Source organism: Triturus cristatus, chromosome 8, assembly GCF_964204655.1.
Source record: "Triturus cristatus chromosome 8, aTriCri1.1, whole genome shotgun sequence".
Lineage (NCBI taxonomy): Eukaryota > Metazoa > Chordata > Amphibia > Caudata > Salamandridae > Triturus > Triturus cristatus.
The window spans coordinates 277,101,015-277,116,112 of NC_140591.1; the positions used below are offsets into that span (position 1 = coordinate 277,101,015).

The following is a 15,098-nucleotide window of genomic DNA, read 5'->3' on the forward strand; positions in this document are numbered from 1 at the left end:
CCAATTCAGCCTTTTCTTGCACACATGATTCTACATATCTTGATAAGATATGAGCAATTGTGCATTGCTCTTTTTAGTTAAAAAAAATGAAAGTGCAGCTATAATTCGTTAAAAAAAAAATATATTTATTCATTGACTTTCCAACAGTGAACAGGAAGAGAGGGGGCAAGGGGGGAATCAAAGGGAAGAAAGCATACCTTACAAAAAGCTAAGAATTATGAGACTGTGACGTTCAGGCATATACAATGGAGTGCCTAGCAGAAAAGGTAGCTGCAAGAGCTCACATCAACGAAAAACAAAAGCGTAGGGCATGCAGAGGTGGATCCCCTCAGCCACATGGCCGATCTCGGAGGAAAGACTACTCACGAATGAGAGGCATCCCCCAAAGTTGACTGGGCCGCCACCTCCTCCAATTTCACTGTTGTATCCGCAAATACAGAGCAAGTGGGGCCCAGATGTCTTAAGACCGGGAGCCAACCGACATAAGTTCTCATTAGTGAAACACCTGTTCCTGGCAATACATAGTGTCCTGCAACCAGTCAGCTGTCTTAAGCTCATGCCATCTCCATAGTGGATAGCCACCCGTTGTTTAGCCAGTAGAAATAGCATCACAGTGAGGCACTGAGACTCCGGGAGAACCCCCTATACATAACCCAGAAGAACCACCGTCAGCGTCCGCTGTGGGAGATGATTGGTGATGTTGGTCGTCTCGGTGTATTGACCACAAACATGCTACCTCGCGGCAGTCCCAGGCTAGATGTAGGTAGGTGGACTGCGGGACAGCAAATCGCAAGCATCATGCATCCTCCACGAGTTAAATACTAAGCAGCTGAATGGGTGTGCGATGGACTCTTTGAAGAAATTTGAAGTGGATAAGGCGAAGTCTATAGTTCAGAGATAAGGTGATACTTTTCTTGAGAGGTCCAAGATATAGAGCAATTCTAGGTGAAAAGTGGAAACCCTACTTATACATTGAGAGTTTTGCCCATTTATTGTTACCAATGCTTCTGAATGTTATCACTGGTGAAAGCCATGTTTAAAAGTCCTGGGCCAAAGTGCCTTTCTTTCAAGGCCTTTCTCAGGAATACCCATTTTACAGTACAGAAGGCCCCACCCCTCTGCTTCTATTAGTCTCAACAGTGATGTGCGGGGTGTTTTGTATTGTCCCTCTCCTACTTGTCTTTTATTAATATATCCTGCTTGATCAGGTGGATCAACTGTGGCAATATTTTGTCAGAGCATTTCATTGGTGTTTAACAGTAACACAGGTCTATAAGACCCTGATTCTGTCCGGGACATTCCAAGGTTTAAGCAACAGAGAAATTGTCGCCTTTGACATGGGAAGTGTGAATTCTGTTGAGAAAGTGAGACTATTAAATAGTCAAGTTAAGAAACCGAAGATAAATGGTTCGGTAAAATATCCACGTGAACACCTCTGGCCTACGTGCATTTGATGAGTAAAGGGTCTTAACAGTTTTGATAACCTTTTACGATGACTCTGACTGATTCAGTTGGTTGGCTTTGACTGCTGTTCATCTGTTTAATTGGGTCTCATCTAAATAGCCCCTGGCCTTTTCTACTTCCACTTTATCTTCTGTGCGTAGTTAAGTAATGCGAGATCGGTCTAGCCTTCCCTTCCCTCCCCCTTCCCTATCTTCCTATCTTCATCATCTACCATCCAGTGCTGCCACTATAAATGACATATCCTGTCAGTTTGGATATCAAGAGTCTTTATTTCCCCATTCACCTCATTTTTGCTTCACCCGCATCAGTGTGTTCTCCTTTCATTCCAAGAGTCACAGTTGTTGCTTCTGTCCTATTACCCATCTCCTTATGTTTTGCACCTGCTCACCTTATGTTTGGCCTTTGCCTCCTTCAGCTATGCCTGAAGTAGCAGCAAGGTATATTCTCTAATCTTTTCGAGGTGAAGGTCTTTATCGTTAAAGCACCCTCGAGGTACCACCTTAAGGGTATCCCAGATCACTTCCATGTTATATTCTCAGGAAGCAATAAAGGCCAGAACATGTTAACCTGCCCTTACTGCTGGATCCCTGACAAGTCATTTAACTTCCAAATTCCACCTCTCGATTCCTGCATCCTGGCCCAGTTGTGTATGGATCACAGGAGCAAGATCCAATAGTGAGATCACCTTGTGGCTCACCCTTCTAAGCAGGTACTTAAGAGACGATAAAACAAAATCACGTCTATCCTGACATAAAATGTAGACGCTGCTGATGAGCAGTGCCATATCGATTAACCTCTCCTCCTCTCTTGGGATAATATCACTTTGCTCCTTTATCGATGCCCCCTCTTGATTTTAACCACATTTGGGACTAGCGCCAGTCGCCTTCTAAAATGAGTGGCATATTGTTGAATGTGCTATCTTACTTTTGAGATCCAGCCACTTACTTTCTCTTTTTAAATCTTTCACCCAGAGAACTACATGTGTTGCAAGCAGGATGCTCACCCTACATTCTTCCCTTCTCAGAAGCATAGATGACAAATATCTGGAATGTAATCTCCATGTGGCCCACTGGAATAAGTGGGTTTCTTTTATGAAATGAATATCTCCTTCAAATCACTTAAAATCTTGAAGCATTCTAACCCTTTTTGTGGGAGTGCTAAACTCCCTAACATGAGCCATTTTGAAGACTATCCAAGTTTCCAAGCCTGACCCCTCAATTCCAATGATTAGTTGCATGTGTTACTGCATTCCAAAATTGTTTGTCTGTAATGGGTCCCCCATGATGTTGAGGGAGCTTGGCCTTAGCCATAGTGTCCCTGAGCTTGACAGGTGAGTTTTAAATGTACCTATTCCCATATCCCTTTTCGTGTGTGATAGGGTGAATCCTAAACTGATCTAAGATGATGACATAAATAAGTGGGGCACCCCATCCATGATGCTACATGGAGGGTTGCTTGGCCAATTCCTGTGATGAGATGACTGAATCTCTCCAGAAGCTGAGGTTGGGTCCCCTCAGCCATGTCCTGTGCTAGTGGGCTGTGCTTTGGTTGAACATGGAATTTTGGAGGTGCTGGAGACTGCCTCCCAACCAATGTAATAGCAAATGAGGCAGAAAGCATTGGTGGAGTTTGGGCCCATCCCTGCCCTAAACCCCCCACCCTATGACCGGCCCAGGGCCAAGGTGTGACCAATTTTGTGCTCGTCATCATACATGGGTGGCCAGAAAAGAAAAGGTCCCTGGTAGGAGAAGCCCACTGGCCTATGTCCGATCCATGCTCCTATCTTCATTTGGTGTGCTTGAGCATGGAATTATTAATTACCAGGAAAAGTGGATGAGGTGGACGACAGCTGCCCCAGGTAGATCTACCAGAGAAGCTTGTAGCCAAATGAACTTCTCTCCGTACTTCAGAATAACAGGAGCAGACTTGGATCCTCTATCCTCTTTGTTGTAATATACTGGAATTTAAAGAGCCTCCAGGAGTACAGAAACTCAAAAAATAATGTTTCATCCGCAAGTTGAAATGCACTAAAGCAGCAACAAATGCTGAAAGATGCTACTGAAATTTGATATGGCAACTGAAGGATATCACATCCTACTGGTATGTCACCCCCCAAAAGGCCCATGTATACATTGATCTTCTTCATCAGAACTCCATCTCATATTATTCCAAAAAATGCTATATTGGGGAGATGTGACATAGGCACGGAACATGCTGCATGCAAACCTATCAGCTGTCCGGGAAGTGTCCTGTCCCATTTGCAGCCTGTGGAGGAAGATGGTTAAGTAGCGGCCCATGATCGATGAGGCTTCTCCACTTTGGGACCACAGGCCGTTCTGGTGGCACTCCTGAGGGGGTGATCTAGTGGAGGAAAAGATAAAAGACTCCCCCATGGAGTTGTGTCATGTTGTGGGCTATCAGGGACAGGGCAACACCATCAGGGATGTTGTCAGGCCTAGGATCTGAGTATTGCTCTAGCATTTATGGTCTGCTTGAGGTCTGGAACACTACTGGCAGCAGACTGCTGGCTGGGGAGCTTGTGGCATGAACAATAAGCCCAGTGATTGTGCATCTGCTGCCCCCACGCATTTCTACATTATTACTGAAACTACTATAGGATGATTAGTCCTCATGGGGAGACTTTGCAGGACTTTGTCTCCGACCTTCCTTTGTGGAGCTCATCTACATCTGAAGCTGGCCTTCACAAATCCATTAGCTTTACAGAAATGGCCAATGAGATCGACTGTGAAGAGTTGGGGAGTATTATATGGTGTAGTTGTGCAGCCTCACAGTGTAATACACTTACCAACCCCTTTAGGACCAGTAGGTTTTATTTGTCATACCTTCAGCTCAACCCTGGGTAGTTGTGGCTTTGAGCAGCAAGGCTTACACAAACAAGTGTAAAGCATTTAAATGACACCAAAATAATTGGAGAAGACAATCCAACAAAAAATTATTTAAAAAAAAAAAAAAAGACTGTATTGACACCACAACCAAAAATATCCCCCAAGGATTTCTGAGAATAGAATTTACAGAGTAAAGTCATTTAACACATTTTATTCAATTGCTAACAAGCATTGGCAAATTCAACAAATTTAACAATAGAAACTTTTTTTTTTTCACTACAATGTGGGGCTAGTTGTAATGCAGTTACTTAGAGCCACTTTCAACGACCAACTCCAGTAGGGAGCCAGTCAAGGGGAACAGCAAGGTCCTCAGAAACAGTGCCTGGGCAGGTGAAGCAGTCACTTTTAGCTATTGCAGTTGTTTCCTACGTAAGTGGTCCTGATGCAAGGGACATAGGATGCTGAAGATATTCAAGGATGCTGTGGACCTTGGTTCACGAAGGGGGTGAGGTTATCCTGGTCACAGGGCCGACGTCCCTCTACATCCCCTCTGTACTGGTAGAAGTCCTGTTGCCCAGTATCGTGGTCACAGCCGAATCCTTCCTTGGGCGATAACTTGGCTTCTGGGTGGCAAAGCTGCACTCAGATGACTCTCCTGGGCTCAGCAAACTCAGAAGCGATTTTGAGCGTCAGATCCAGGCCTCTGGTGCTGCATGGTGGCGGTTGGTAGCATTCTGAAGATTGTGTGCTAACAACTTGGCCCAGCAGGTTTCTCAGCTGGCCTTTTGCTGTGAACAGGTCGTCAGCTAACTTCGGATACCCTTTGCTTTGAGTGGACTTTTCCAGGAGCAGGGCAAAGCGAGTACAGTCTCTCTTCTTTCCTAGCCTCCAGGTTCAGCTGGTTCAAACCACGCCAGTGCAGCTTCTCTTTGCTAGTTTCCTGGTGCAGCAGGGCAGCACTTCTTCTAGTCCAGTTGAGATCTGAGTTCTGGGTGGCAGGGGTACCTTATTTATGCAAACACAAGAAGATGATGGACGGAGCGCTGAAACTTTTCAGGCACTCACCGATCTGGGTTGAATCCATCATCATTCTTTAGCTCACTTCGCCACCTCAGTTCAGACCCAGCTATATGCAAATCAGTCTTGACCCTGTGCCTCATGGATACAGTCCAGCCCGAACTGCCAAGTCAGGTCTTCCCTGAACCGAAATCAAGCATCCTGGGACAGGTTTCTGGGTAACACCCTTCATCAGCCAGGCTAGCTTGAATCCAGTGGCAAAGTGAGCAAGGGACCCACGTCTGGGCATGCCCTGCCAACTCAGGGCGAACAAAGCAAACACAAGGACATGATGGAGGGAGCGCTGAAACTTTTCAGACACTCACCCCCAGTCACAGATCTGGGTTGAATCCATCATCATTCTTTAGCTCACTTCCCACCTCAGCTCACACCCAGCTATATGCAAATCAGTCTTGAACCTGTGCCTCATGGGAACAGTCCAGCTTGAACTGCCAAGCCAGGTCTTCCCTGAACCGGAAACAAGCATCCTGGTACCGGTTTCTAGGTAACACCCTTCATCAGCCAGGCTAGCTTGAATCCAGTGGCAAATTGAGCAAGGGACCCACGTCTGGGCATACCCTGCCAACTCAGGGCGGATAAAGCAAACACAAGGACATGATGGAGGGAGTGCTGAAACTTTGCAGACACTCGCCCCCAGTCACAGATTTGGGTTAAATCCATCATCTGGATTGAATCCATCATCATTCTTTGCTCACTTTAGCATTCAGGGACTGTTTGCTTTGTTCGACCTAAAATGGCAGGGAATGCCCAGACGTGGGTCCCTTGCTCACTTTGCTCCACGCAGATGGCCTCATACTTTATCTCCAGTATCTTACTTGGTCTGGTCTTCGAGCCCTTCAAATGTTGCGTATAAATGGGGAATTCTCAGGTCTCTGGGTCAACATAGTCTAATCACTGATCTGGATCAAGGGCAACTAAAGCAGCAATGCACAGGGGCTTGCGGTCTTAAATTGAGTCTGATGATGTTGTATGTTTTGGCATCTATGCATCAAGGGATGAGAAAGTGAAAGTACCAGGGAAATAAGGCTCTGCTGTTAGACGATCTCCTGACCCATCACCCTCTCAAAATGATATCACTTGCCCCAGTGGTGTACAAACTCCAGAACTATCCAAACCTCATCACCCGAGACTGCTTTGTAAATTTCATTTCCATGTTGTGGAACTTCATATCATATGGGATTGGTTGTTATGAGTAACTTCATCAAGTTCCCCTACAATAGGGGATCGAGCATGGCAGACAGACACTCATGCTACTGCACTTAACTGGTAGTTCACTGAATACGCAGTCCCATTTCTGATACTACTTATATAGCTGATCAGTGGTCCACTTGTGATTTACTCCCAATACACCTTCTATATGGGGCAGTGTCCCTTCCTGCCTCTTTCACCTCTGACCTTCATGATAATTTGTATGTGGAATGGCACATTGAGGGCCAATAAATACGATAGACACCTCATAGGTGAAACGTCTCTGTCTGAGGTCCAGTCCCTCTTGTGTTTCAGGGGAGACACTAAGGGGATTTTCTGTCTGGGGCACATTGTAGTGCAGAATACTGTCAGCTCATTTACTGACCTGCAGTCTCAGGTTGAGCTCCATAAACGCCAATTCTGTAAGTACTTATTGCTTTGCCATGCTCTCTACTCATTCTAGAAATCAACACCTTTCCGGAGTGTAATCAAATCAAAGCAAAACTGCTAATGGGTGAAATGGGTGTGCACAATATATTGTGGTTTGTTATACCGCTGAATCACCACACCCTGGGCTCCTTTTTGTGTGAGGCTTGAAAGGTAAATATTGTTCATTTTGATAAAGAGGAGTGGCGAGATGCCCCTAAAGGAGGGAATAGACTTCGCTCAATTCAAACGGATCCAATTCAGGTACCTCCATTGCTTCTGCTGGACATGCAAGAAGCTTCCATATGACTCCTTCACTCTACACTTAGATGTGATGATTAATGATGCAAAAGAGCCTTCTTACTCACAATCTGGCTATGTTCCATGATACTGACCTTTTGACGTGTGGCTCTCACACTGTCGCCAGTTCGAGGGAGATCCTTCGAGCTTACACAGATCTGATTTGCCAATTATTCGAATGGACATTGATTCAAACAAGTAAACTAGACCATTTTGACTCATTAGTATACAAGAAACACATTGTATGCAAATGGTGCAGTGCAACTCTCCCAGACCTGTAAACTTGTTTATGAAGCCTACACAATTGCTTGACACTTGAGGTCCTGATCTACATGGCACCGGTGTGTCCTCATAAACAACTGAGTAGATGATTTTCCTGAGGGTCCCAAAGATGAATTAATTAATGGTAGACACTCCAGGCACAGTAATGAGGGTTCACTGGGAAGATCGTCAGTGGGAACACCTTTTTAATCTCTTTTGCTCCACCTTTACCAATGTCAGTACTGTTTTGTCCACATGCGTACTCAAGTTGAGGTGATGTGCTGTGTGGTCATGCATTAATACATACTTTGTTGTATCTATGTTTTAGAACTGGCAGTAAAGTTTATTATTAAAAAAAAGTCTGTTTATATGTTAGAAATAGTGTGATAAAAAAAAATCTAATTTGTTTTTTTAGGTTGAAAGTGATACCCGACTCCAGCTAGTCTATGCAGAATGCCTGAGGCTTTGTGGAAATTGGTTGGCGGAAACTTGTTTGGAAAGTCCCACTGTGATCATGCAGAACTATCTGGAAAAGGCAAGAGTTGTTAAATTGGTCCATTAGTTTGTTTGTGTCTTATGTCAAAGATTCAACTGTACTTGAATAATTTAATCTAAATATTTATTGAAAGGACACTTACATTATGTTTCTATCTACCTAAATAGAAGAAGGCAATGTTGGTGCACCATTTAGGTCATTCAGACACAAAACAAATAATTATTACACATCATCAATTTCATCATAGTGCCATGATGGATGCAGGGCAGATCCCCTTTCTTGTTCTGCCATTTAGACATGCTACCTCTCGAAGAGTATTCATCAAAAGTAGCAACACTAGTAATTAATCATTGCAGAAAGTAAGGAGTGGAAGTTTTAACTTGGCTAGATAGTCTCATAAGAGAAAGCAGCATGTATGTGACTACTTCCTCTCTCACCAGATCATTAGTTCTGTAACAATTTGCTGAATGAAAATTGCAATGGAAGTTTAAACATTCTTCTTTCCCTGAATTTTGAAAACATTACTGAGCACCTTTTTGTCAACTGTAATGAATTTTGATGAAAGTGAACCTAGAAGGATCTGTACTTTGCATCTAAGAGAACTGAATGTATTAAACCAAAGAGGCAGTCTGTTGTTACTGGGAATCCTCTGCAGAGAATCAGGTTACTCAGTCTTTTGAACGTAAAAACATTTTTCATACTCTGGATGTATTCGCTTCAGAAACCGTGATTCCAAATCACTGGCTATTTGTTGTATGTCCCAGGCGTATTCCTGGAATTTCATTTGCTGGTCTGAAAAGAGAAATCTTATTTTGGGAGATCCCTTCTGAGCTTCATAAGACCAATGTTTCCTTACCATGGGGCTATTAAGCTGTTTGCGAGTGCCTTGTGGTTACAAGAGAGATTTTAAGGTTACACATCTTTTGATGAGTCTAGGCTGTCGAGATGAGCAGAACCTCTAACTGTGAATGAGAACACGAATGGCTCATCCTTGTATCACAGTTCTACATTACATATTCAAGATGGGTATTGTTTGTTATACACTGAGCTAAGCACTTCAATAGTTGTTTGATTTGCAGAGGAATCCAGAAAAGGATCAGCCATCTAACTGACCAAAGACTTTCAAATGAAAAAGTCTATGGACTTCTCAGTGCCCCCTTAGTATTTAAAAGTCGTGAACAGACTTCACAAACTGGATGTCAAGAGGGCACAGAGTTGGCTTTTTTTTTTACCTACTGTGGCAACCTACTATGAAGGAGAAAACTATCATGGTGGTTAGTTCACTGATCAACCCACACTTTAAAAAAAATCAGATCCTTTTCTACACAACTTTTGAGGTTCTTACAGTAATATGGTCATTATCCTCCAATGCAATATTCTGTCTTCACCTTATTTACCATCTGCTTACCCCAAACAAACGTTTCAGAATAGATTTCACTGAATGTTACAATTCAGCTGACTCTGAATAAAGAAAAAACAATGCCTGTGTTATCTTACTCTTCACTGGGATAACCCTAATTTGTCTCATGCTGCAGAGATACTGAAGTCACTCAACACCACAACGTAGAACAATTTTGGCAGCATCCTTACTCATAACAAGGGAAAGATTCTCAACTTTTATTATCAGAATAACTTTTCACAAGCTAATTGAAGAAAACTGGTCTGATCAACCTTTGGTCCCAATTAATATACTGTTGCCTTAGTTCCACAGATCGCTTCTAAAAGATCTTTACACCTTGTGCCATGCCCTTATAGGCGTCCTTCATGCTGTGGCACATCTCATCAAAGACCTGACGCAATAGGATCACTTCACCCTCGTCCTGATTGGGTACAATTGGCTACCTTGGCAGCAGCACAGCAGCTTCAAAACCAGCTGCATCATTTACACAGCCATCACCACCAGCACCACCGCTTATCCTGCAGACAAGCTCATCCTCGTTGGTGGTTTTCGGCACTCTGGTAGCCAAGACACAATCAGATTGTAGATTAAGAAGGGTAAAAAAAAAGGAAAAAATTACACAGCTCGCATTTCCCATATATGCTCCCAGGATCGGGGACAACAGTCCTGTATCCATCAGGACAACCCCAATGCCTCTCCAACTCAGGAAAGAGCTAAAGACTCACTTCTTCAAAGAATGCTACATCACAACAATGCCTTAACTGTCCACAAACCAGCTACCTCTCAAGTCACTTGTTGATCTATACTAGTATTTGACCCTGTACAGAGCTCCACTGCCTTTTGACTCTGTTTGTGGTATGCAAATACCACGCATACATACATAAAAACACACAGAGATGCCATGTACCATTTTGGGAACTTGCAGTGGCAATAAAGTCTGTTTGTGCTGCCATTGTTGGATCTATAGATTTAAACCACACTTTTGCCAACTATGACACTAGTCTAAAGTTAATTGGCCCCATACACCCCTCCATAATAAGAAATTCACTTTGAAAACACGTAATGTTAGATTTGTGGATGAACTCTTCAACAAAAGAAAAGAGATTCAGACAATTCAAATATGTGGTAGAACCAAAAGCACTCCTAAGTCTCTGTCTGAAGTAACGTTAACATTTATGAAACTGTATACATTAGACACTATATTGTCAAAGCCTCAACCCCTTACTAATTAAATGCTCAAGAGACCCAGTGCTCTCATCAGGCCCAAGGAATCATTCAATACTGTTCTACTGAAATCTCTGAATGCTACAAGTCCCCCCTCTTCAGTCTCCAACTGCAGTGTTTGGACCAACAAAATGCTCGCAACAGACCCAAGGAATTGTTAAATATTTGGAAAGTGAACACAATACATCTGAATGATATAACTCTCTTCTTCAGGCTCCAAATGCAGTGTTTTTATAAATCACATCCCCTCCAAAATATCTTGTCTCAGAGGTTCATCCCTGAGTGTTTATAGTTCACCAGACAATCAATTGACAACAGCCTCATCATGCAGTCTAATGGTTTTCATTAGACACCTTGAAAGAATTTAAACCAATCACTGAGGTTGATCTGTCCAGAATTGTCACAAATTTAAGATCATCAAGTGTTAAACATATTATCCCTGCTAAATCAATCGGAAGCAACTTCAACATTTCAACAAATTGTGGTGTTCCATCAATAGCTCGCCTCTATACGGCTTGTTAGACATTGGATTTCTGGTTGGCATAGGTATGCACTCTGTCCAAGCAGGAGCCACAGTCCTAGTCTGGGTAAGTCAGATACACACCATAAATTAACCTGTGCTCACCCTCTGATAGCATAGCACAGAGCAAACAGACTTAAGTTAGGAGGCAGTGTGTAAAGTATTTGTCCAACGCTTCAAACAGTGACACAGGAGGGGGCATAGCCAAGATGGCGGCGAGATAGGACACGAGTCTCTATCCCTCCGGCGCCGCTGTTTCTCAGCCTTGCATAATCCCCCCTTCTGGCGTCCATCTGTGCTCACCGGAGGGTGTCTGGCTGGCTGTGGCTGTATCGCGGCTGGTGGCGGCTCCTGTTCCCGTCCTTGGTGCCGGTGATTACTCCCGCGTGGTGCATCCCTCCCGGCATTGCTGCGGCCCGGAGGGGAGTGAGCGGTGCGCCTGACGTTCAGGGCGCGTGACGGCGGAGCACCGAAACCGCTGATTGGAGCCCTCCTGGGGTGAACGCGGTGCCAGAGTGAGGTTGGCGCGGCGGCGCCAGAGAGTGCTTTGTGGCGGGCGCCATCTCTCCTGCTGCAGTGACGGCCTGGTTGGGGCTCCGAAAATGGCAGTCGATGCTCCGGGCCTCTGACGGAGCTTGAGAAGGATGGGCTGCGCACCCTGCTTGGGCCCTGAGGCTGGTGTGGGGCCTGCGGTTGACGGCGCTTGCCCTAGGAAGCAGGAGGTGAGGAGGATCGGCTGGGTGCGGGGTGCGCTACCGGCGCATGAGGGCGTCGGTCCACAGATCGGCGGACGGAGCTGCGCCCAGCGGGGGAAGCCCTCGGATGAGTGGAGTGACGCATGAAACTGCTGGGGTGCTGGTGGGGCAAGTCTGGCGCGTGACAACTGTGGAGTGGCAGCCCTCAGTGCTGGGTCCAATGCAAGGGAGGAGACAAGTGGAGGCCCGTGCTGTGATCTGAAGGTTGGGCCTACCTGGCGGTGACTGCAGGGCCTTGCTTGCTGAGGCCTGTCAGCTTGATCCATCATGCAGTAGCGGCTGTGTCTGAGGATGCCTGCATGACTGGTGCTGCCCTGACAGACAGCGTGTTGACGTTTGGCAGGGTCTGTGGGCAGAGTCTCTTCCCCGAGCAAGTGGAGGTGAGGCAGGCTGCGGAGAAGTGTTGTTGGGCCTGCTGTGTCCTGGAGCCATACTGGTGCTGGCCTTGTCGGTAGGCTGGAGGGAGGTGGCCGTGCCTAGCTCTTCCGGGGCCTATCCCTCTGCGTGTGCCCTGGACTTGGCTGCCCTGTTGGTTGAGGTTGAAGTCGGCGGTGAGCCTCACTTGATTTGTAGGAGGAATTGCGGCTGCTCTGGTGCGATGGCGGAAGCGGCTGGTGCGGTTCTCTCTTTGTCCCAGCGGAGTATTGGCCTGCGCGCTCTGTCCTGGCTGTCCGGTCCCAGTGTTGTTAGTGAACAGGCGCTTGGCTCCGGTTGGGTACCAGCTGTGGGGGCCGAGGAGCACGTCGGAGCTGAGATGTCGACGTCCAGAGGGTGGAGCGAGAAGTCTCTGAAAGATCTTATGCAGAAGCCGACGGGCTCGTCGGCCTTGCAGCCTGCGGTCGGGACTCCGGCGGTGGATGAAGAGGATGCGCCAGCGACTAAGGTCTTTATGCTCGAACTCTTCTCGGCTATTAAGGAGGACATCCAGGATCTTCGGTCGCAGCTCTCTGCTGACTTGCGCGAGGTGCGGCGGGACGTCGATGGCATTGGGGAGCGGGTAGCGACGCTGGAGGAGCATGATCTCAGCAGGGAGGACGATCTCCATCAGCTCCAACAGGAAATGTTGCGTCTGAGGGGACAGAACATGGAGCTCCAGGCGCACGTGGAGGAATTGGAGAACCGCTCCAGACGTAACAACATTCGGATTCGTGCGGTCCCTTGGAAGGGTGAGGGCGGTGACCTGCGGGCCTACGTCAGTGCTTTGTTTCTACAGATTCTCGGGGATGAGGAGATTCGGATGGACCGGGTTCATCGGGTGAGTCTGCCGCGTGGTGCCAATGCTCCCCTCCTGATATATTTGTTTGCATCCACGACTTTCCATTGAAGGAGCGTATCCTGCGTAGGGCGCGGGATTTGAATCCAGTGCAGTTCCATGGTCACCAGCCCATGCTTTTCCAAGATCTGGCCGCCTCCACTCTGAGCAAGCGCAGAGACTTTAAGCCCATTACTAACCACCTTCGTGCTCAACAAATCCCTTACTCCTGGGGTCACCCGTTTCGTGTTATCTTCAAGTACAACGGCACATTGCACCAGCTCCGCTCTTTGGAGGAAGCATATGACTTGTTGCGTATTGAGAAGCATGCTGATGGGGCGGGAGCTAAGGGGTCGCCCCCTCGCAAGCGCCTTTGCTCCTCGGTGTCCAGCGAGTGGAAGCAGCGCGAGTGAGCCCCGCCCCTGACATAGCTTCTAGCAGACTGGAGCGGGAGGCAGCGCTTTTTTCCGTATCGCAAGCCACGGATAGCCCGACGACACCTTGAGTCATTCACCATGGCGACCATTTGGGTGCTTTTTCTGGCGCCGGAGGGAGGAGATATTTTTGTCTGTGGGTGGTTTACCCCGTGACTTGGTCGTCGAGTTGCCAACTGCGGTTGACCTGTTGCGGTTTGGGCCTGTGCCACGTTTCCCCAGACACTGTATTCTGTGACGAACTTTTGTCATGCTGGCTTGCTCATTGTTTTGTATTTTTCAGGGGTTTTCTTTGGGAGTTGTACAGGGTATTCTTGGGTTTTAATTTGGGACTCCGCATCAGCTCACGAGTTTCCACGGCAGTTCACTGGTTTGAGTCAGCTGGTCCTCCCTACCTATGGGGTGCGTGGTCTAGAACGGATAACTAGCCCTGCGCTTCCCTGTTACTGTGATGGGTAGGGACCTGAAAATCGTTAGTTTAAATGTATGGGGGCTGAATAACCCTGTAAAGCGAGCTGCAATTCTCTCCCTCTTAGAGAATGCTGGGGGCGATGTCTGTTTACTCCACGAAACCCACCTGCTAGCTATGGACACTAAACGCATGCGGGATATGCGGTTCCCGCAACAGTTCTGGTCCTCGGGGCCGTCTAAGAAAAGCGGGGTGGCGATCCTTCTTAGTGCAAAGTCGCAATGTAAAGTGGTTTCCACGGTGGCAGACATACGGGGGCGACTGCTGGCTGTCAGAATACATTGGGGGGATGCATGTTTGACAGTGCGGTCGTTCTATGCCCCGAATGAGCGTCCGGAGCCATTATTGCGCCGGGCCTTGTCCGAGGTGCTTGCCTCCCCCGATTCGGCACTCTTGATTGGAGGGGATCTTAATGTGGTAATGGACCCTATATTAGATAGGTCAGAACAGAGGTCTACTCAAGCTGGAGCCCTGTCGCAGTCTGGGAAGCAGTGGTTGTCAGACTGCGGGTTGTGTGATGTGTTGCGAGTGCAACATCCTAATGTGCGTGATTACACTTACTTCTCCGTGGCGCACAAAACATATGTGCGCCATGACCACTTTTTAGTCTCTTCTCCCGCTTTTGCCAGCGGCGGATATTACCCCCCGCTCCCTATCGGATCATGCTCTTATCTCAGTCCTCCTCCCTGCGCGATGCGTGTGGTCAACACCCCCAGACTGGCTTCTTCGCTCGGATGATGTCACTAAGCGCGTCCAGGATACTATTGTGCATTACCTCTCTGAGAATGATCAGGAGGGTACGCCCTTAACATCGGTGTGGGAAGCTTTGAAGCTAGTAGCGCGAGGTGAATTCATTGCGATCGCTGCGTCGTATGCAAAGCTGCGCAAAGAGAAACGCGCGGAGATGGAGCGGGAAGTGGGGGAACTGGAGGCAATCCATAAGCGGACCGGTGCGCCGAGAGTGTGGAGAGAGTTAGAGAAGCGGCG

The 15,098-nt window shown here is 47.0% G+C and overlaps 1 protein-coding gene across 1 annotated transcript in view; it reads left to right on the top strand.

The window, feature by feature from the left end:
• Positions 1-15,098, top strand: part of ATM (ATM serine/threonine kinase) — a 1,586,045-nt gene that overhangs the window by 1,107,225 nt on the left and 463,722 nt on the right. Inside the window, exon 48 of the mRNA XM_085621514.1 lies at positions 7,978-8,097. Within this exon, the coding sequence (XP_085477640.1) occupies positions 7,978-8,097 (120 nt within the window). The remainder of the gene's footprint in view (positions 1-7,977; positions 8,098-15,098) is intronic.